The sequence below is a fragment of the Ictidomys tridecemlineatus genome, chromosome 2 (genome assembly GCF_052094955.1).
Source record: "Ictidomys tridecemlineatus isolate mIctTri1 chromosome 2, mIctTri1.hap1, whole genome shotgun sequence".
Classification (NCBI taxonomy): Eukaryota; Metazoa; Chordata; class Mammalia; order Rodentia; family Sciuridae; genus Ictidomys; species Ictidomys tridecemlineatus.
Window position 1 is genome coordinate 81,302,629 of NC_135478.1, and position 23,246 is coordinate 81,325,874.

At 49.0% G+C, this 23,246-nt stretch overlaps 1 protein-coding gene across 6 annotated transcripts in view; it reads right to left on the minus strand.

Annotated features, from left to right (window-relative positions):
- Positions 1 to 457: 457 nt before the first annotated feature.
- Positions 458 to 23,246, minus strand: part of Bicdl1 (BICD family like cargo adaptor 1) — a 92,237-nt gene continuing 69,448 nt past the window's right edge. For 2 of the 6 annotated variants that reach the window (XM_078039022.1, XM_078039020.1), the window contains 6 exons: positions 17,139 to 17,318; positions 16,374 to 16,592; positions 14,969 to 15,112; positions 10,167 to 10,297; positions 4,771 to 4,891; positions 458 to 1,936 (listed from right to left, as the gene is read on the minus strand). In XM_078039022.1, the coding sequence (XP_077895148.1) occupies positions 1,775 to 1,936; positions 4,771 to 4,891; positions 10,167 to 10,297; positions 14,969 to 15,112; positions 16,374 to 16,592; positions 17,139 to 17,318 (957 nt within the window). In that variant the 3' untranslated portion in view covers positions 458 to 1,774. Of the gene's footprint in view, positions 1,937 to 3,955; positions 4,065 to 4,770; positions 4,892 to 10,166; positions 10,298 to 14,968; positions 15,113 to 16,373; positions 16,593 to 17,138; positions 17,319 to 23,246 lie in introns of all 6 variants that reach the window. The other 4 variants (XM_078039021.1, XR_013434680.1, XM_078039024.1 and 1 more) reach the window with 4 other exon arrangements.

Below are 23,246 nucleotides of genomic sequence, written 5' to 3' on the forward strand. Positions count from 1 at the left end.
TGGTCCAGGGTCGAGCATCAGTCTGGATGGAAAGCACTGGCTGGGAGCACTCGTGGGCAGGTGCCAGGGGAGGCTCTGTGTTTATTCTCCACAGGCCAGGACACAGTGGAAGCTTTTGCCTGGAATGATTTCTCTGGATGTTTTCTGCCAAGCCCCAGGGCCCTGTTCTCAGCCTGGGAGCAGTGCTGGCAGGGCTGTCTGGAGTCTGCACACTGGAGTTCTGGCGGGGAGCCCACACCTGATGGAAGAGGCGCAGGCCAGGCCAGGATGCCACACCTTCCAGAAAAGGAGCCCCTTCCAGGCTCAATCCATTGATGGTATCAGAGGGCAGGAGGTGGCCTCCCAGGTGTGGGCCCAGCCACTGCTACTCTTCATCAGCAGCCAGTGGTGGTTCTGAAGAGCAGGCCACATTTGGACCAAATGACCCTCCACATACCCAGTGACTGAGGCAGAAAGCTCTGTAGAAATCTGTTTTATTCTTATTCAGACTATTTTCAAAAGAAGCAGTGGTGCGGTTTTTCTAAAAATATGCCTTTATAGATTTATATATATTATAAAATCCATACATGTATTTACATGTTTGCTACATACAAAATTACAGCACTGTGGTATGTACATATCTATAGGTACATTCTTTCTGCTCATCCCTGCTGTGCTTTTCCCCTGGAGCGAGGGAGACTGAATCAGTGGTAAGCAGCTGAGGGCAGGCTGGGCCTGAAGAGCCTCGAGTTAGGGCCTCAACAGAGACAGTAGGGTGGCTGCTGTGGAAGGAGCAGAAGCAGCAGGGTTAGGCCCTGGCCCTCTGCAGGCCCGGTGGACAGTATGTGGAGGCTCCCAGTAGCCTCTCTTACACCCATGGTGTTAGTGCTGCCTTGGAGGAGGGGGTGGCTGGCCATACCCCTGTGAGGACATTCTGTGGCCAGGACTTGCTCACCTGGGCCAAGAATTTATATTTGAGGGGCAGGAGGCTGTGGAAACAAGATGAGCCCTCTCAGCCCTGGGCCTTCCACGAAGAGAGGACTGGACCACTAATTGATGCCTGTCGCCAACCAGTGAGAACGCCATCTGGCCTAGGCCTCGCTAAGGGTAAAGGACTACTCTGGAGAAGGCTGGGGAGGAGAGTTGGCGGTGGCCAGGGGGCAGGGCCCTCCTTCCTCCCTGGGGCTTAGGATGGCCTCAGCCGAGCTTGGGTATACCCCAGCTCTTAGGCTCCTTGGCCGAAGGCTGGGCCTCCTGCCTGCAGAGGGGCCCCAGCAAAGGTGCATGCACATGGGTAAGGGGCCGCACTTCCCCTTACTCTGGGCCAGTGGCTGGGGCAGGAATGGAGGCATAGGCCGGGCCTGCTGCTCTGCAGGACTAGGCAGGCCCCCGAGGCTCATGCCTTCCAAGGCATGCAGATGAGGGCCTCCGTTTCTTCTGTTGCCCATTATCTAAAATTGCGGAGGCAGCAGTGCCTGCCAGGTGGGCTGAGAACAAGCGGGTCTGAGCAGCAGAGCCCAACCCACAGGCTGCTCTGGAAGGTGGCCTTACCCCTGCTCGATAATGGGATCCTGGGAGCCCAGGCTTGGGCTTGGCTAGAGCAGCTTTCAGAGGCCAAGAGGCCCCTGCCTCTTGGTCTATCCACACTGACAAAAGGGAGTGGGTTCTCTGGGACCTATTGGGCCCCAGTGTGGGCAGGCAGTGCAGCTCCCCTAGGCCACAGGGGAGGCCCTTGCTCACACTGCCTTCTAGCTGCTTCCAGTCTGCCTGTCCTCCGTGGCCGACTCCTCCCAACTTAAATTTTCCTGAAGAAAGAGAAGAGCCGTTTGCCTTCAGTGGTGCCGGGCTCATCGCCCCGCCCTGCACCGTGGCCCCTGGAGACGGCAGCAGCAGGCTGGCTCCGTTCCTTCAGGTGCGTGTCCATCAGTTGCCGGTCAATGACCCTGTGCATGTCATCCTGCAGAGGGGGAAAGTGGACGGGGCTGAAGGTCAACGCATGCCTGGCCCTGAGGGTGTGCAGGGAGGAGGCCAATGTTGGGATGAGAGATGAAGATGAGGATGAGGGTGAGATGAGTGAGCAGCAGCGGCTAGGGCTGCCGATCAAGAAAGCAGTGAGTGGGCACGATGCCAGGATACACGCAGGAGCCACCTGGCGATGTCTCCTCGGGGCTTGAGCTGGCTTCTCACCAGTGTCCCCATGCCACTCCCTTGGCTGATCACTCAGATGCTGTCACAAAAGGCCCAGAGAACCATGTAGCTCTCACAGCACACGCAGCCTCCCCGGTGACCAGCACCTGTCTTGCCTCCTGATCTGTGGTCTGGTTTGTTGGCCCCACGCTCAGAAGGCCCAGGGGAACCTGAGTGTGCCACTCTCCAGCCCAAAGCCTGGCCTCAGGGGGCTTCTGCCATCCCTCCTGCCTTCAAATTATTTGCTGCCTGGGCTGCTGATGCCCAAACACTCCTGGCAGTCCTCACCCCACCACTGTGCCATGATATGCCATGATGCAGTGCCATGATGCTCGTGGCCTTCAGGGCTGTCTGTGCCCACTCTGGTCCAGTTCCATTAGCTTCTTTCCCAGGGTCTGACCTTATCCCTTCTAACTTTTTGGCTGCCCAGAAACTACCCCTGCCCTGTCCTACACAGCAGCACCTTTTATTCCACAGAGGCTTCTGGACAGAGTAGTTCCGCTCTTTCCATTCTAGTTGATCTGATTCTGTGTAAGATCCCACCTGACAAAAGGGCTCTGTCATAACATAGTCCGACAACTGCTGGTAAGACACATCTGTGGTCCCCTGCAGTCATCATCGGCAGGAAATTGAACAAGCATCTTGGTTCCTTCAGCCTGGAACCCGGCAGTGGCTCGGATGTGCTGTTGAAAAGGCCCTGAGCCCTTCGAGTCAGCCACTGGCTTCTAAGCATGGGCAGGTGAGGCCGGGGTTCTGGTGGGGCCCCTCCAGGGGGGCAGATGACCTCTGCAGCTCTCAATAGCCACTAACAAGATAAGGGTAGGAAGTTGGGATGTCTAAGCCTCTGCCTGACCAGCCTGTCCCTCACCTGTCTCACCCAAGCTTCCACCTGGAGATGTCACTCAAATATCTTCAGGTTTCAGGGTGAAATGAAGGGACCTTCCTGTCTTGTCACCAGGTGGTGGTGAGTACTGACCTAATGTGTTGCACCCTGACCTCCTACCCACATCCCCAGTCCTTCCTGGCACCTCTCCTGCTCGCCTCCTGCTCTTGCCTCCTAGTCCACACCTTTCTACTCATCCCTCAAATCGGAACTGGGCCAGGTATTTGCCAACACGTGGCTCCTACCTCCGAGGCCGGGTGAGAACACCGCACCCTGCATTTAGGACGTGTTCAGTAAGATTTCTTTTTGGTCCCAGCGATGGAACCCAAGGTGCATAACAACTGAACCACATCCCTGGCCTTCGAGCTTCCCATCCTCCTGCCTTAGCCACCCAGGTCACTGGGATTACAGGTGTGTGCCACTGCACCTGGCAAAATCTATGCTTTTAAATACAACAGAGGAATGTTAAAGGGTCCTTCAAAAAGGATCCATTCAAAGCTACCAAAGTTTTTTTTCTGGCACATTCATTACAAACTGCACTTTTATACTCTAAGCAACCCAAATCGGCTCACTAATGCCACGAAATGGATCTTGGAACTTCACAGACACTCACGTGCTGCTCATAACTCCACACCTGCTGCCGTTTCTGGGGGCAAAACAGTCCTCTACAACGTGGTAACACTGAGAAACCAGGCCAGCCTGTCACTGTTGGCCACATGCTGAGGAGCTTGCTGAACATGATGGTGATGGGAGGAGGGAGGCTGGGGCTCGATGACACGTTACACTGCACAGAGATGATGCCAGGCTCCAGCACACAGAACACAGTGGGCCACAAGGGGAGGTGGCAGGGGCAGGACAGCAATGGCAGTGGAGAAAGGGCAGGTGGGATACAGGGCTCAATCTCACCTCAAAGGCAGGAGGGGTGTACAACTAAAGCTGTTGATACGGGAACTGAGAAAGGCCACTAGATCAGAAACCAAAGGAGCCAGATAGTAAAAAGCCCTGAGGAAGCAAACTGTAGCCAGGAGAGAAGAGAGAGAACAGTGGCGGTAAGCTGGGGCTCAGCTGGCCAGGAGCCAAGGGGCCAGTGACCAGCACTCTGTGGAGCCAGGGTTAATGCGACTAGCCCCACAGGGACCTGAGAGGAAGGATCACTGCTAACCTGCCCTCCAGAGGGGCTCACTCAGGTAGCTCTGCATCCATCTAGTGGGGATTGAGGAGAAACATCAGTGGCTATGCCACTGTCATGCTAGCCAGGTCATCAGTGCAAAGCCGGTCACAGCCTGGCCCCTGAGAATGGTGGTCCCAGAGACAGGGCGATTCATTCTTCCCAGTGCAGCTGATGCTCTTTGGGAAAGGGGCGCCGCAGGCCTTTGAGGAGGACCGAATCCAGCTGTGAATCCGCATCCCAGCACCTCCGTGTTAACAGCTGTTTCTTTCTCTAGTTTAAACCACGCCCAAAAGGCCAGCTGAAATAGGGCCTCTTTCCAGGTGTGGGGGGCACTACAGCAGCAGCCTGGGGTTTGCCACTCCCGAAAGCACCCTCAGGAATTATCCCCAGGAAATGGGAGCACAAGAACTCTGGGTTTCTTCAGGTAAAGTTGGGGGTTCGCCCAGTTGTGTGGGACCCTTACATAGCAAACTGTCCTTACGCTATGCTCCATTCAAAGACCCTCCTGAAGTCTTTTGCCCTGGGGCTCAGGTTTTTGTTCTTTTTTTACCTGCCAGGCCTCAAGCTGCTGGGAGAGGTTCAGTTTCTGCTGAATGGCGTCCAGCAGCTGGCTGTTCAGAGACATCATGTCCATCCTGCACTTGGCAAGTTCCAGCTCCACGGCATTCTTCCTGAAAACAGACACCAAGAGTGAGCCCACCAACACCCTGTGCCAGCCGTCCTGGGGATCTGGAGCCCTCAGGGAAAGGAAGCCCCCTAGCCGTGGGGGTCTGCAATGTGCCTTCACACATATTCTGTTATAACCAAGCTGCAGGGGAAGGGATGATTTGTCAACTCCATCTCACAGGTGAGAAACAAGGTTGAGCGCAGTTGAGAAGATGACATTTAGATGAGGACAGAGCCCAGAGGGAAACCAAGGACTCACATGGCACCAAGGAGCCACTCATCTGCCCCTCGAGGCCAGGGCCTCCTGGGGGGTGAGGCTCTTGACCTCCTGGCATGGAGAAAGTATCCCTTTAACTAAGTACTCTTCCCTTAAGGGAACTGTCCCAAAGTTACGGATGTGTGCAAAAGTAGCCACACAAGGACACTCATCATAGCTTGGTATCTGACGACTGGGAACTGGTAAAAAGGAAGATGGAATAGAGTCACCAGTAATAGTCACTATGAAACAGGGTATTTACGGACAATCACGATGTTGCTCTTGGAAAAAAGATCCAGAAAACAAGTTCTAGGTTTGTGAACTAAAAATCCCCAGCCAGTCGGAGGACAGACTCATAACCCTTGCTGGTTATCTGGGTATCCATCCCTGATGATGACTCCCCAGTCTTTCACATTTTCACATATCCCATATTTCGCGTGTTACTTCGTTTTCCTCCCTGAATATTCCTAAATTACAGCTGTTAAATGCTGGAGGAAATTAATCCTGGGGTGGGCGGGGATGGGAATAAAAGCGGAAGGGAGCCAACGGCAGCCTCTGTAGAGGAGGCACCGATTGCCCAGCCATGGAAACGCGCTTCATTCAGCTCTTGCCACGTCTCCCACTCCCTCAAGTACTCAAGTGGCAAAGCTCAGGGTCCTTGCTGTACACGGCGCAGGGCTCAAGGACAGTGAGAGTATCGCCTGCAGAGATGGCGGGCTCCCCTGCTCCGAGACACTGTCTGCACTAGTGGCAGCCGGCAGGAGGGGCAGGTGGGTCCTGTTTAAGCGCTCAGGTCACCGCTGTGACCAGCACTTCCTCTCTGGCCTTCAGTCACCCACCCACCTTCCCTAGAGATGCGGCTTCGGGCGACAGTGCCCGCCAGCCCCGCCCACTGCGGCTGCCGACAGCCCGATAGGATCTGAGCTTGCCCAATGGGCGTGGGACTCGAGGCAGTTCGTCACGCCCCTGCCACTGGCTGGCGGTGAACAGTGGAAATCCTCACGTGGAGCCGGTTGCCATGGACGCTGGCCGTGCCGCAGTCCCAGCCAGAACGTCAGCACGAATCCTGGGCTGGGCTGGGCTGGGGAGTGGAGGCCTGAGCTTCCACCGGCAGGTGGCACCGTGTGCAGCCGAGCCCCCAGGAATGTGCTGACTAATGCCGCTGCAGGGTCCGATGGCCGGTGGTGCGCCCCTAGCGGGGTCTTCTGGCCTCCGTAGCCCAGGTTGGCTCGCTACAGAATCGGGGCTTGTCATCCATGAGAAGCCCCAGACCGGGAGAGCACAGCTACAGAAGTCGCCCACTGATCAACATAGTAATCCTTTTTTACAGAGGAATGTTTCCAGGTCGAGAAGGGTTCCTTTGTTTATGGAACCACTAGCCGCGCGGGTGGTGCTCGCCTGTAACCCCGCGGCTGGAAGGCTGAGGCAAGAGGATCACAGGTTTGAAGCCAGCCTCAGCAATTTAGCGAGACTGTAAGCAAACTAGTGAGACCCTGTCTCAAAATAAAAAATAAAAAGGGCTGCGGGTGTGGCTCAGTGGTTATGTGCCCCTGGGTTCAATCCCTGGTACCAAACTATAAAACCCACTAGTACCTCTTTTGTTTTTGTAAGGCAGATTCCTAGCCCAAGAATTACTTCTGTTTTTAGGGAGGGCCTTTCACCTCAAATTATTTAACTTTCTTGAAACCTATCTATTGTATAGGATAAGATACACTTTAAGGTTCCTACAACCCAGTGAAGAAAGAGGCGTTATTTTTCTTAGGGATTTTCATCCCAAAGTACACTTTACTCACTGGGTAAAGTCACCCACTACAGGAATTCAGACTTAACTGTTCGGGAGGGCTGCCCTGGTACCTGCAGGAGATTATTCTGATGTGCAGCCAGTGTGGAGAATCCGAGGTAATGTACATGAAAGCATTCTGTAAACCAAGGTCCTAATCAATATGGGTGTGATTTCCACCTTAACTGATTCCTTCTGCCTGTTGTCTCAATTCTTCTCATACCAAGATTTTCATTTCCAAGGAAGAGAAAATGAACTAACCTCCCCGACTCCCCACACAGTGGTCTATCACTCTCCCTTCCCAGCTAAGCCCTGCCTACAGGGGTCCAGGAAAACTGAGCCCTCACTCCAGAGTTCTTGTGGGGCAGGGGGAGGTTTCATCCTTCCAGGAAGGAGCACTGCAAATCTGGTGGAGCTCCAGAATGCTAGCTGGGCCTCCCTTAGTGGCAGGCAAGGGTATGTAGCACAAGATTGGGTAGCTGCCCCTCCACTTTCTTTTTCTTTCCGAGGACTAGACAACTTTCTTCTTCTCTCTTGCACCTCACACTTTCTCTGGTTTTCTCTTCCACCTTCATGCTGTGGCAGAACATGGTCAGATCTTCACATCTTCACATTCAGCCTCTTCTCTGTTCTGCTGAGAGGATGACCAATGTGTCTGGACTATTAATTTCATTCTGCTTTTCATTCCCAATGGACTTTCTCAATTAGCATCTTAACTTCACTGTTTTATTCCTCATTGTTTTGGACAGTTTTGCCCTCTGCTATTCGTAAAGGTATGTCCCCCTTCCTATCACGCTGCCATTCAAGCATCTCAGGAATCCAAGGAACACACATTCGTAAACAGGTTTGTGAGCCTCACCGAGTAGAATTTCTAAAATCAACCAAAATTGATAGATACCTGTTATGAGGTTGTGACCAGACAGACAAGGGAACCCAAAGATATATTAAGAAATGGAGAAGATGAAAACATAAAGACACAGAGGAGAAAGGAAAAGCATGGGAAGAAATGAGAAAGGGGAAGGTTGCTACAGTGTGAGGGATTTTAAAGTCACACACTGAAGTGTGTGTCATTTTTGTTTTTTAAGAAGGCATATAGCAAAAGCCAGGTGCAGTGTTGCAGGCCTGTAATCCCAGTGGCTCAGGAGCCTGAAACAGGAGGATCTTGAGTTCAAATCGAGCCTCATCATTATAGCAAAGCCCAAGTAACTCAGTGAGACCCTGTCTCTAAATAAAATACAAAATAGGGCTGGGGGTGATGCTCAATGGTTAAGCACTCCTGGATTCACTCCCCAGTACCAAAAAAAAAAAAAAAAAAAGCACAGAGCATCTAATTTACAAGTTGTTTCAAAGGCGCTCAGTGCAGTTTCCTGATGAGCAGCAATGCAGAGGGGAGAGAACTCTGATGACCAGACCCGGAGGCCTAAAGACAGAGCCTGGTGAGTCTTCTGGTTATGACCCCGAGGAAAGCACCTCTCAGTTTCCCTGTCTGTAAAACAGGTATTACAAAGGTTTTCCTTCGTCCTGAGGCTGGGAGGGTGAAAGGGTACCCTGCTGTATGACCAAGAATGAGACGTACAGATTCGGCTATTAACAAGCTGTAAGTAAGAAAACACGTTGTTAGTAATTTTTAAAATTTGTTTTTTGTTGCAGATGGACACAATACCTTTATTTTATTTATTTATTTTTATGTGGTGCTGAGGACCAAACCCAGGGCCTCATGCGTGCTAGGCGAGTGCTCTACCACTGGGCCAAAACCTTAGCCCGAATTTTGGTTAACTTTTATAGCCTCGCATGAGCTCGGTGAAGAGGGAAGATGGATTCCGTGATAAATAATTCACAGGGAGACGGGGAAGATGGGGAGATGGCTTGTGCCTATGTATTTCCAAGTTTTTGGATATAAGAGAATGCATTTATGCATTTCTTATCTGTAAAAGAAAACCCAAAACACTGTTTAAAAAAATGACTGATTTATCAGAAATAGAGAAGACAGAAGAAACTGGCAAATGACACTATGGGATGCAATCAAACCCAGAATGTAGAAAAACTAGAAAGACAATTTATCCCATTTTTCAATAAATGTAATATGAAAAAAAAAAATAAGAAGGGAGAGGTATTACATACTTTTGGGACCTACCAATTTAATAGAATATGTGGACTCTGGATTCAGATTCTAATAACTTTTAAAAGGACATTAAAGGGATAACTGGGTTACAAATACTGTCTGGATACTAGATTACCAGATGTTAAAAAAAGTTTTTTGTTTTTATTTTTGTATTAGGGATTGCACCCAGGGGGCCCAACCACTGAGCCATATCCCCAAGCCCTTTTTATATTTTATTTAGAGACATGGTCTCACTAAGTTACTCAGGGCCTTACTAAATTGCTGAGGCTGGCTTTGAACTTGAATACCCCTGCATCTCTGGTGTTACAGGCATGTGCCACCATACCTGGTGAAATTGTTCTTTTCAATTTCACTGTATTGTTATATGTTTTAAGGAAGAAACTTTCTGGTAGAGATACACACTGAAGTGTTTGTGGATGAGGAGACTCTTGTGATTTGTTTAACACAATCCCATGGAGAGGTACAAACTGATTAGTGTTGAAGCTGAGAGATGGAGAGACAGGGGTTCCTGTTATGTTTCTTTTGTGTATGCTTGAAAATATCCACTTTAAAAAAGTAAAAAAAAAAAAAATGGAATAGATTCATGTAATGAAATTGGAAAGCTAACACATAAGTGGGAAAAAAAAAAGGCAACACATGTAGAATGTCATCCTGCTGCTCTGTTTTTAAAAATACACAACTGTTAACATACATGCCTACACATGCACAGGACACCCAACTTTCTTTCTTTCTCTCTTTCTTTCTTCTTGATATCAGAGATTGAACTCATGGACACTTAACTACAAAGTCATACCCTTAGTCCTTTTTATGTTTTATTTTGAGACAGAGTCTCACTAAGTTGCTTAGGGCCTCTCTGAGGCTGGCTTTGAACTTGTGATCCTTCTGCCTCAGCCTCCAGAGTGGCTTGAATTACACACGTGTGCAGCCTCACCGGGGACCCGACTATTAAACAGTAGAATTTACCTGGGGAGAAGAGCAGGGTTGTGGGGGAGGGTGGGTAGCATGGAAACTCTCACCTTTGTATTCTTCTGTATGACTAAATTTTAAAAACTCAGCATGTAAACAATTGTATATGCTTAATTTTATTGAAGAAATAAAATAAAAAGAAACATCCCTACTTACTTTGCAATGGCCTCATCCCGGTCCCTGATGGCTTTCTGAAGCTGCTCCTTTGGCTCCTTGTCCTCAGATGTCACTCTGAGTCGGTCCCTCTCCTCTTTCAGTGCAGTCATCTCCACACTCAGCAGTGTCACCTAACAGGAGACCAAAGAAAGATGAGTGTGATAATACCACTGCTGCTGTGCTGGCCGGGGTGACTTCCCTTCCAAGAGGGAAAAAGGACCCAGAACCTCCAGGCAGGCCTGGGTGTGTGGCAAGCGGACGGGTGTCCTCCTGTTGCCGCCTTGCTCCAAGGCAGGGCCCTTCTTTCCTGAGAAAGGAGCCACATGCTGGCATGTGACCTAGACTGGTCAGTCACTCCCTGCTCCTGGGAAGTGAGCAAGGCTGCAGGAGTGGGGATTATTCCCAAGGCAGCAGAATGGTTCTGCTGTCCCCTCCCCACAGTGCCCTCCTGTTTGGCAGCTGAGCTCTCCCACTTTTCTTCCCATGGGTTCCGTGAGCTATTAGTTAATTCTAATGCATTCAGAAGAAATTCCTGTTGTCAGCAACCAGAAACCCTGCCTGGTAGAGCTTCAGTAAGTGTGGGTTAGGCAATGAAGGGCGGAAGTCCCTTCTTCTAGGCTGATAGGATCAGAAATGAATTGGGATGCCTGACCCCACCTTCTTGTTAAATATTACACATACTTTGACAATTTTCCAAAGGCGAATCAGTTTATTCAGATCTGCCTCTCTTCCATATGGGGACAGATGTCATCTTTCAGCACCCTCTTCAGCTTTTCAGGTCTTGGGTCTAATCATCTTCAGATAAAATGAAACTGAGCAAAATCCCCAGGACTAAGGCTGAAGACTGAGCTCCCCAGACTGAAAAGGCAAGACTGCCTGCCCTAGGAGCACAGGCAGGGGCAGCCATTCTGGGAGAACTCAAGAGGACCCTGAACAATGAGCTGGGGTAGGAGGACAACTTGTTGCCTTGATGTTGCGATGGACTGTGAACTCTGGGGAGTCTGGTAGGTAACTCACTTTCGGGTGGGTGGGGTGGGGAAGACAGTTTAAGTGAGCAGGGCTCCAAGCCTAGGGGAAGTACAGGGGCAACTGCAGAGGCCGGGCTCGCACTGCCTTGCCCTGGGGCAGACAAGGTGCCCGGAGACACCCAGCCTCCTGCTAGTCAGCAGCAGGTTGGTTCTGCAGCCAGATGGATGGAACTCAAGACCCAGAAAGCACCTGGCAGAGGCAGCAGGACCTCCTTAGACAGGGCCTCAGGCCAGGTGGTGGTTCAGCCAGCTGTTTAAGGATCAGGGAAAGCCACATGCTGGGCAGGAAAGGCCTGCATTTAACTGCTCCACAGAAAACTCCAGAAGAACTTTTCAGAAACCCTAGATAAGCCAGAGCCCACCTACCTGCCTTAGGAGAAGGGGCAAGGGACTTTCATGTTCGAGCCATATATACTTTCCACAAAAATTAGGAAAACAAAACAAAACACCCAAAACTATTTCTACCACCAAGTTGTAAAGAGGATCAAATGAGCTTTAGTTTAGCTCACCAAGGGCCAGGGTGGGGTGGTGGGCTCCACTCTCTTCTCCCAGCCAAGGTGACATCAACAGTCATCGTGAGAATAGATCTGGCTTGACTACACATGGTCTTGGGTAACATCCACCCCCTAACCCACTTTTTCCAAATGAGGTGGGTATCTGCACAATTAAATGGTATCAAAGACAATGCCCTGAGGCCATGTACCAAGGGATGGATCTGCTCTTCCATTTAACAATTATTTGAGCGTCGCTATAGGCAGCCTTGGAATAGGAAGCTGAACTGGCCAGGGGCTCTCTTGAGGAAGGGACTCAGGAGGGTTTCAAGGAAGAAGTGAAGCCTGCCCTGGAACTTAAAGGGTAAGTGGGTGGAGATAAGAAGAGGTGAGAGGAAGGTAGGTAGTGAGCTGGAGAGAAGGCCTCCGTGTGGGGAACCTGAGGAGTGTGCAGCTCTGCCCTTTTAGAGCTCATGTTCAATTGTGTTAACACAAAAGCGGGGTGGGGGGGTAGAGACGAGAGAGCAGGAGACTGTGGCTAGAGCGCAGCCCCTCTGTTGGCCACGGGGCCCAGGCCTCCCTGACCTGAGAATAGGAGCCAGCCACCTACAGGCAAGAGGCATCCTGTTTCCATGTCATTCTTCAGGAAGGTCATCCATCATGTGCAGGAAAGCACATAGACTGCAGCAAATGAATGCAGGTCTGAAACAGGGCAGGGGCCGGGACAGTGGAGTGGGAAGAGTGGAGAGCCTGAAGAGGAGGGGTCACCACCTCATTCTGGAGCTCCAGGACACTCTCTCCTGGGCTCAGCCTCCTTCTGGAGTCGCTGGCAGGCGTGAAGGACCCCAGTGAGGCTGCACTGAGCCTCCTACCCCTGGACTGAGCTGGAGGCCCCTGGAGGACTGGTTTTCACATTCTGCAGACTAATCTTAAAGACCCTCCTGCCTCCTGGCAGCTGCTCCACAGTCACTCAAGTGAGGGGGGCTGGGGCGGGGGGGGGGAGCACGGAGGGGTACCACTGGCTACTCACCTACACCCACATCTGACTTGTAGTTCCCAGGAGGGAAGAGCACTCTCACACAGGAGAGCAGCAGGCTTGGAGGATAGTTCATTCATCATATGAAGCCTGACCCTGGTCTAGGAGTTGTTGGCTAGAATCTTCGTCCCAGCCAACCCTGTCTGGGTAGGTCTGAAATATGGCAGGGGCCAGGAGAGTGGAATGGGAAAATGCTGAGAACCCCCAAAGGGTCCAGAGATGGCTCTGACTGCCCTTGTGACACTGTATAGTCTTGGACGGCAAGGGTCCTACACAGCCACTTTGTGTCCCTCAGAGTCGAGGCACACCGGTGGGCATGGCAGATGCCAAACTAACCCTGATGAGGAATGTCCTGCCTGCTGTGTTGGTCGCCGTTTCTAGGTCATTCTGGAACTCAATCTACACCTCAACTGCTGCTATTCTGGGATGTCAGCATGACTCCCATGGGACAGTTCTGGTGGATGTAGCATGGCAGAAAGGCTTTCTGCTTTGAGCATCTAGAAGAGATGACCTACAGGAGGAGAAGCCCAAGCTATACCCACATGAGACGTGAGTCCAGACAGCTGCTGGGTGAGCTATGTGAAGAGGGTCCACGGGAATTGCCTAAACTGGTCATTAGCTGAACTTGTAAGCAGCCTCCTCAGTGGAGATGGCTTCCTAAATAGTTTTGCATCTGACTCTTGGCAATCTGCTCTTTGCTTGTATTTCTGAGTGAAATAATGTCCTCTGGTAAATTTCTAGTTTTTATAATGCTGATAAACAAAACCCCCCAAACCAGTTAATACCAAAGAGCTGATAAGCAAACGCTTATTTAAAATAAATAGGCTGGATACAGTGTATGTGCCTATAGTCTCCACTACTCAGCAGACTGAGGCAGGAGGGTCTTGAGCCCAGGAGTGCAAGGTCAGCCTGGGTGATACAGATAGATTTTATGTCAAAAATTTTTAAAATTAGGGTTGGGGACACAGCTCTATTGATAGGGTGCTTGTCTTACATGCACAAGACCCTGGGTTTAAGCCAGTACCACACATAAAAAAAAAAATTAAAAACTTTTAAAAAGACAAAATAAAATAGAATAAAATATCATTTTATTTAACACAAAGAACTTTCAGATCCTACTCTGTCTTGCATTTTCTTGTTCCAGATTGGAAGATTTGTCCCTACATGTGAACTGCTCTCCCTTGCTCTGTAAGACTACCTGAGGATCTCGAGAGTTTAGGGAAGAGAATGTCTTTGGCTGTCCAGCTCACTCCCCAGGGTCTGGCCAGGAATAAACTTCAGCTTTAAATAGCATCTTCCTGTCTTTGTTCAGTTGGTAGAGTGCTTGCTTTGCAAACACAAGGCCCTGGGTTCAATCCCCAACACCACAAAAAAAAAAAAAAAAAAATTTTGTATTGTAGTGATGGCAATAGGGGGGTCTCCCACAATCTTTTTAAGAGGATCACACTGGTAAGATTACTTAGATGACCCACAAAGACAGTTTACTTCTATTCAGAAATTTTGAGTGTAAGAAAACTAAAGGAAGAGCTGGCCCCAATTCTGTCCCACAGAAACTTCACGGAGAAGGAAGGGAGGAGGACCCTTTGGACCAGGAAAGAACAGGGTGAGTCAGGCAGGGTGTAAACCACTGTTTGCTGTGACCCCCAGCAGCCAACCCAAGGAGGACAGAACTGGCACCCAAGCATGGTCAAAACCAAGAGTCTCTATTTGTCTCATAGGACAGGCTTTAGAAGCTCTTCCTGGTTAGGACTGCTCCTAAGTCCTTTAAAATTTTTCAGACCAGACTATAAATGTCTTTCTCCATGTTCACTCCATATTTACAGAGATTGGAGTCATGATCAAACAGGAAAGGAACAGCACAGGCAGCAGAAAATTCCCTCAAGCTGAGGACCAGGTTCGCGGTGGTGACGGCACTCACACAGAGGGCCACAGCCCCTTTCCTTACCAAGGGGCTACGGGGAACACTGCAAGGGGCCTGGAAGCAGGGCTTTCAACTGCCAGCTGCACCCATCAGCCTGGCTCTGCAGACATGTCACTGGAGGAGTGGAGAACCGGCTGTTCTCAGTCCTACCAAGGGGACTGAAGGCTGAATGAGAGGACTGGTTTCCTCTGAGGACCCCCCGTTCACCTTAACTTCAGTCACAGTCTCCTGAGGATATGATGGAGGAGAGTTGATTCTCACACAGAAGTGGGGGAGCTGGGGGACCAGTGCACATTCCCCACACAGGCTGAGGGTGGGGTGCTCACCTGACTGTGGAGTTGCTGCAGCTCTTCTAGGCTCTGCCTCAGTTTACCCCTCTCCCCCTCCATGAGCTCCCTCAGGGCTCTCGAGTCCTCGCTGGTCTGCCTTATCTGTTCTTCTAAAGAGTCCTCATCAATTCTCCGGGAGCTCTGACAGCAGAAGCCAGCCAGAGATGGAAAGGGAGGGATGGACAATGGGGAGAGATGGAAAGGAGATGGAGGAGAGAGAAGAGATGGTGAGGGGAGGGAGAGAGGTAGTTAGGGAGAGAGACTCTTGAGTTCATTTCAAGACACAGCGAGACATCCATTTTCATTTCAGGCTTCAGGGAGAGGAAGCTGTGTGTGTGAATGGTGCGCTTGCTGACAGCACCCACCTCCCACAGTGACACACTCACAGAGACACAGCCTGGCCGACACCCCCAGGCTCATCTGCCACCTTCCTCTTACTCCACCCAGTAGAGGCAGAAAGACAGCTATTCTGCAGGGGGTGAAGTCTGAGAAGAAAGTTCTAGAGCTGGCCTGGGAATGCAGTCAGGGGGATCTCAGGAAGCTGAGGCAAGGCTAGTCTGCACAGAATGCACGTGTCATCCCCACAGGGAGCCACATCTGAAATTCTAAGAGGGCCCTGGCATTGATCTGTCAGCTTTTTGTGCTTGCTTACACTTTTTTGTTTTTCTGGTACTGGGGACTTAACCCAGCAGTGCTTTACCACTGAGCCATATCCCCAGTGCTTTTTTAAAAAAATTTGAGACAGTCTCTCACTAAATTGCTGAGGCTTGCCTTGAATTTGCAACCCTCCCATTCCAGCCTCCTAAATTGCTGGGATAACAGGCATGGTCATTGTGCCCAGCTTTTGCTTACATTCTTCTGGCAGAAGCATTAGGTCTTCTAAGCTTGCCTATCCTTAGCTCATCCCACCACCAGGACCAAAAGGCTAAGAAGAGCAACCTGATGTTTTTACCTGAATACTTCTTTCTTTTTGGTAGTGAGGAATGAATCCTGGGGGTGCTCAACCACTGAGCCACATCCCCAGCCCTATTTTTGTATTTTATTTAGTGACAGGGTCTCAGTGAGTTATTTAGGGCCTTGATAAGTTGCCAAGGCTGGCTTTGAACTCTTGATCCTCCTGCCTCAGCCTCCCAAACTGCTGGGATTACAGGCGTGTGCCACCGTGCCTGGCTTGATACTTATTTGTCTATTCAGTTTCCAAGGGAAATCCTCACACTTGAGGTGCCTGCAGGACAACTAGGAGCCTCCATTCCCTCGCACTTGGCCCCTCTGCCTGATCATAGGTACTCAGTGTTCTCAGATGTAACTAAGGGGAAGGAATTCTGACATACACTAGACAGACTCTGGTCCTGTGGTTGACATCACCTGCTGCATTAGGCCCACCCCTGCTCTCTCCTCTTACTGTGGGCTCCATGCCATCCACGATGCTCTGTATAAGCCTCTTGAGCTCATTGAGGGCAGTGCGCAAGCTGCCAGCTGGCACATCCTTGGCAGACGACGTTTCTGAAGACTCGTCCATGGAGGAGTCCGTGGACACAGCCGAGTCAGCGCTGTCATTTCCTCGAAGGTGTGAGCACAGATAGCGAACCTGGCAGTAGGCCTCCCAGAGCTGCAGTCTCAGCTGTGTCACAAAGAAATATTCTTGACTATGGACTCCAGAGAATCCTCGCCATCTTTGTCTACTATCTGAACCCAAGGACACCAGTTCTAGGAGAAAAGATTTTGGTTTTGTTTTCTAAAATCATCTGTACCAAGAAAGACTCATTTTAGGCCCACTATACCTACCCAGCCTGCCAACTCTCACCTGTCCTACTCTCTTTTTTGCCACTTCTTTTTAATCAGTCCTTAGTTGGAGTCAGGAAGTGACAGGGGAATGAGAGATTGTAGGAGGATGAAACACATGAAAAGCAGCCAACTGGGTGGAGTAAGGTTGAACCTTAGTCAACAGCATTTCCTCAGAGTACGAGGTGAGACCTCGTACAGGTGTGTCTCTGCCTCTGACACTGTTCTCTGGAAGCTCTGCTCAAGGCTTTGATGGATAGGTATGCGGGAACTAGAGGGTTGGGGACAGAATTCAGTTAGGGCCCACCTCATACTGCCCCAGCCTGCAGGTCTAGGGGCCTTCACCAAGCGACAGCAGAGTGTTGGGAGGACGGGAAGTCAGCACCTGCTCTCTCTCCTGCTCCAGCTCCTCAGCCTCCATGCTCTGCTCGATCTCTGACAGGAGGGATGCGCTGGTGGCCGCAGAGCTCTGCAGACTCCTCTCCTCAGTGAGCTCCTCCACCTTCACCTGCAGCTGTCGGTAGGAGAGCCGCACCTCCTGCAGCTCCAGCTGGCTTTGGTGCAGCTTTCAAGGAAAGAGCAGAAGCTAGCGAGGCTCATCCCAACCAAACCAGCAAGAAGTGTCTGAGCCTGCACACTTCTAGAACCAACCCACAGAAAAACACAGAGGTATGAGGAGTGGAGCAGACTGCACCGGGAGGCCACCAGCCAAACCCAGAGCTGGCAGAGCTGGGAAACTCCCCAAGACAAAGAGCTCCATTTCCTCAATGAAGCAAAAGGAGGAAACTAGAAATTTCAAGCGGCATATCAACCAAATGCAATGTGTAGGCCTGTTTTAGTTTGTCTTTTCTTGATTCAAACAAAAAATATAAAAAATTATCACATTTATAGGACAATTGGAAATTTGAACATTCACTGGATTTTTTATGATAAGGACATACTGTTAATATTTAAAGATATATAGTATTGGGGTTTTATATGTGTGGGTATACATATATATTTTTTAATATTTATTTTATAGTTGGATATTTCACTCATTTATTTTTTACGTGGTGCTGAGGATCAAACCACATATATTTTTTCAGTGAAAAAAGTATCTTCAAAGTACAAAAATTATAATTTATAGTTTAAAGATCTTCATTGGCTTTATTCTTGATTCTAGGATCAGGTAACACTTCACTCTGTAAAATAGAATAAGTGTTCCATAGAAGTATCTTTTATTTAAAACTACACTTATTGAAATCCTGGGACTAATTTCCAAGCAATAAAAAAGGAGTGACATCATGAAGCGGGAGCAGCCCAGCTGGAGCTGCTGGTTGTCAGAGCCGGCGGCAGAACACACGAGCTTCAACACACTGCTCCTCGGCTGGGTCTGCGGAATCCTCCATAATGAAAGATTCAAACACACCTCCCAAGTAAGATGCCATTTTGGGGCTGGGGTTGTGGCTCAGAGGCACAGCACTTGTTTAGCACGGGTGAGGCACTGGGTTCGATCCTTAGTAACACATTAAAATAAAAAAATACCAAATGTTGATGAAAGAGTGGAATAATAAGAACTGTCACTGCTGGTGGGAGTGGAAAACGTATACACACTTTAGAAAAGTGCCTGGTGGTCTTTATGATCCAGCAACTCCACTCTTGGTTGCACACCCCCAAATATAAAATGAGGACAAGAGACAGACACAGGATATCACAACAGTCATGACTTGGAGAATATCCAAATGCTAGTAAAAACAGAATGGATAAATTGTGGTATGTTCATATGTTGGAAAAACATATACAATAAAAAGGAACAGGCTGCTACCACAGACCACAACATGGCTAGAAGCCAGACATAAAAAGTACATAATATAAAATTCTGTCATTAAAAAGCTTCCATTAGGGGGCTGGAGTGGTGATCAATGGTAGAGTGCCTGCCTAGCATGTGTGAGGCACTGGGTTCGTTTCTCAACACCACACATAAATAAATGAAATAAAGATCCATTGACAACTAAAAGATAATTTTTAAAAAAGTTTCTATTAAAAACTTCACTGAGATAGATTGAACTTGAGCAAGAGGCTGGCTTTTGAGGAAGGGGCAGGGTATTGCTTGTGGGGAGGTGATAATATAAAAATTCAGGGGGAAAAAATTCTATCTTTTTTTGGTGGGGTGGTACCAGGTATTGAACTCAGGGGCACTCAATCACTGAGCCACATCCCAGCCCTATTTTGTATTTTATTTAGAGACAGGTTCTTGCTGAAGCTGGCTCTGAACTCGAAATCTTTCTGTCTCAGCCTCCAGAGCTGTTGGGATTATAGGCATGTGCCACCACACTAGCAATATTTTCTATCTTGACCCAGATGTGGGGAGGGGGTTATCAAATGTACATGTTTGTAAAAATTCACTTGACTATCTACTTAAGGATTTGTATACCTTACTATATGAATGATATGTTTTCATGAAAAAATTAAGGAGAATAAAGGTAGCTTGGACAGGAGCAGGGGTGGGATTTGGAATAACATGTAGGCAGTGATGCCAAAAGCTTTGCCCCATGGGAAAAAACAGTATCTTCCTGTTCTCAGTGTCATACCTAACCATTTAAAAGAGGCCCTAGGGCAGAGGGCCAATCTGCCTCATTCCCGTATGAGGGATTGAGCCACAGGAGAGGAGAGCTTTCCCAATACCACTGTGAGGTACAGCTGGACTTGAGACTCCCAGTCAGGGCTCTCACTTTCCACACACTTTGCTTGCTTGCCTCCAACAGATGAGCAGTTCCTTAAGTCTGTCTTAAGGATCTCTGAAGACGAGGTCCCATAGTTTCACTTCTAACTAACACTTACGGGCAGAAATGTCCATCACCTTAGCCTGTCTAACATTAGTCCTGCATCCTGTACAGTAAGCTGTTTGCTCTTTCCTGGTCCTTTTCTTTCTTTTTGTTGCACTGGGGACTGAACTCAGGGCCTTGTGCATGCTAGGCAAGTGCTCTACCATTGAGCTACATCTCTAATCTTTTTTATTTTTTTGAGACAGGGTCTTGAAAGCCCAAGGTTGGCCTTGAACTTATGATGCTCCTGCCTCCGTCTCCCAAGTAGCTAGATTTATAGGTGTGCCCCATTGTGCCTGGCTTTTCTTGTCCTTTCTGAAGACTGGAGAGGGTTAATAATTATGTAGAGATGTTACTTTTCAAGAGCTTTTCAAATAGCTTCCATTTTGCAAGCCAAATATCAGATATATAACCTCTGACTTTTCCCATAGATTGCTTTTTGATTTATAAAACAGTTCAGAGATTTTCCCGTAAGCCTACATTTTTTAGAGCTGACAAGGCCCCAGATATCAATGAACCCAAGCATCTCATGTTCCTGACAATGAAACTGAGGCTCAGAGAAAGGAAGGGTCACCAGATGAAGGGAGGGACAGCCATGCAGGGTCCACAGCTTCTGGCAAGGATCCTCCTTGCTCTCACCACCACTCCTCTGGCCCCTCCGCATTCTTCATGGAGTCCACACAGGGAACCATGCTCTGGTGAAAGTTCACCCCTCCTGCACAGGAGGGACCACCCAGTCATCACTGCTAAGTGCTGCCCTCTTCCCTGTGCACTCCTCACACAGCAGTCCCTAGCTGCAGAGTCCTCGCCAGTGTGCTAGTGGCCAGGCACAGGGACAGTGTTTTGTACTTATCACATTCACAGATTCATGGACTGCACCTCCCCATACCTTAAAAGATGTTTTTTCTGGGGACTGGGAGAAGAACTTCCTGGGGCCATCTTTGTTCCATTAAAAGGAGAAGAGGGCTGGGAATGGTCTGCACACCTGTAATCCCAGTGACTTGGAAGGCTGAGACAGGAGGGTCTCAAACTCAAGGCCAGCCTCAGTGACTCAGCAAGACCCTAGGCAACTTAGGGAGACCTTGTCTCTAAATAAAAAAGAGCTAGGGATGTGGCTCAGTGGTAAAGTGTCCAGGGTTCAATCCCGTGTGTGTGTGTGTGTGTGTGTGAGTGTGTGTGTGTGTGTGTGTGAGAGAGAGAGAGAGAGAGAGAGAGAGAGAGAGAGAGACAGAGAGAGAGAGAGAGAGAGAGAGAAATGAATATGAATGAATATGCTGCACTGGACTTTCCAGACTCTTGGCCAAGTCATCTTGTGGCTCCTGAGAGAGGCAGACTCGGGGGGCACCAGCAGCAACTCAGAGCTCTGGCTCTCAAGGAGGGAGCAAACTCCCAGGCCTGTAGCCAGTACTTTAGGTGCCCTGGGAGCCTCACCTTCACCCATTAGTGACAGGAAATGGTTGGTCAATGGAACCAGTGGCCTAAATGAGTCCCAACTAGAAGGGTTTGGAGCCTGGCTGCTCAGAGGAGGAAAAAAGGAACTGGCAGGCCTGCTCTACCTGGTTCCCATGGACTAGCAATACCTGCTCACCATGGGGACTCCTCCAGCTCTGGTTCTGAGGAAATTCAGCAAGAAAACAATCAGGATTACTGGTGTGTGTGTGTGTGTGTGTGTGTTTGTGTGTGTGTGTCTGTGTAGGCATTCCTAGGAAGCATTTGGCACAGTTACAAATAGCATACTAAGCTGGCAAAAATGCTTTACAATTATTTTCTAGACAACTCCATGTACATCTCAGCAGGAGAAGTTCCGCACAAATACGGTTCTTATGCACTGGACAAAATTAGTTCAATTACTCATGAACCCTCAAAGGTGCTTAATTAGTTATAACAGCAAAAGAACAAAAGATCAAGAAAGGTCTGGTTCTCTGGTCAGAGATTCATTCAACCAGCTGGGCAGATATGTGTAGAAAAGCCAAACCACACCAGGGAAGAGTCCATTAACTGTGAGAACTCTCTAAAATAATAAGTATCATCTTCTGTACAATGAAGATGACACCAAGTATATTTCTAGGTATAAACAGGGATGACATTAAATGCTTGTGTTTATACAAAGTTATGCTCATAATTCTCAAGTGAGCAGAAGTGGGGGCACTTTCCTCTCTGACTTCAGTGTGAGGTAACTTGATGTACCTTAGGGCACATGGCCCCTGGTCACCTGCCTCCTAGGTCACCTGCAGTGATTGAGGGTGGGTGCTCTCCTAATGAAACCCACCATGCTGGGGTTAGGCCTCATGCACATCTACGAAAGAGGGCAGCTAAGTTGTCCTTAGAGGAACAATTCAGATTCTCTTTACTGGGTATTAAGAGCTTAGCAAAATGCTTGCTATAAACTGGGTACTCAGTTGTATCAGGTCAGTAGCTTAAAAATCTGTTTTTGACAGCAGGACCCCTAATCCCATAGTGAAAGAGATCAAAAGGGGACTCCCCTGGTGGAGGCAGGCCCATTACCTTGCCTGCTCAGTGTTCTGCTCCCCCTTGACTGAGGGTTTAAGATCATAGGATTAAATGCATTCCAAGGCCACTGGCTCAAATCTGGCTTAGGACAACTTCATGTTACCCAAGTAAAATGGAATTTTTACTCCTTTGTCAGGGCAGGTCATTTCAGGAACAGACGGGACTCTGTGGAGGGTACTTGTAACTACTGCTGCAGCTTAGGAAGAGTTTTTCATAAACAGGAAAAGATTAGAATTTAGCTGGAAATATGGATCTTCCAAACAAAGTGGGAACTGCCTGACTTGTCCTAGCTCTCACTCTACAGTCTAGTCAGAAGAGAGTGGACAGGCAGATGGTGAGGATGTGCCTGTGGTCTGACCTGTTATTCTTGCTGCTACAGGACTCACAGCCCATTGTACCAGTAGTACCTGGGGGTCCATACTCGTCCTCGTCCTTTCACCCCATCTCTAGGTTCCCAGATATGGATTTGAAATAAGGACTTCTCTCTTATGAATTCACGCTAGACTAAAAGTCTCTCTAGAAAGGCACCATTTTTCTCTTTTACTGTGCTTTTTCCCCTTTTCCTCTCCATGTTCCATCTCAATAGCCCTCAGCAGTGCTTAACAGGATAACAAATGATGGTCAAATGATGACTTTAGGGGCAGGTAAGCAAGAGGTCAACCAGGTGGAAGCGTTCTAGTCTCGATTCTACCAAGGATTTAGTATAGAACTCTGGATGATTTGTTTTCTCTAAGCTTCAGCTTTACGATGCACATGAAGGCCTCTGTCCCTGCAGACAAACAGTGTTCACTGCTACTATCACCATCAACCTTGAAAAATAAGACACTTCTTTCCATTTAGAAAACTGCCCTGAGGCTTTAGTTAGCACCATTTTTTAATTTTTTTTTTTTTTTTTTTTTTTTAGGGCTGGGAATGGAATCCAGGGCCTTGTGCTGCAGCCCCAGTTTCTACTCAATGTCTACTGGGTCCTACTACATGAAAAGTTACCAGCCAAAGATATAAAAACCCAGAGGATAGAAACTGCTGATTAACTATCCCTCAAAGGGGCTCAGCATTCAGGTGGCAGCTGATAGGTGATATTAGTGCAAGACATAGGCTTCCAAACAGCCTAACCGTGAGCCCAGTGGGAACTCCATGGCCTGGTCTTCAGGCAGGGACCCTTGGGTTGCTCAAGCATC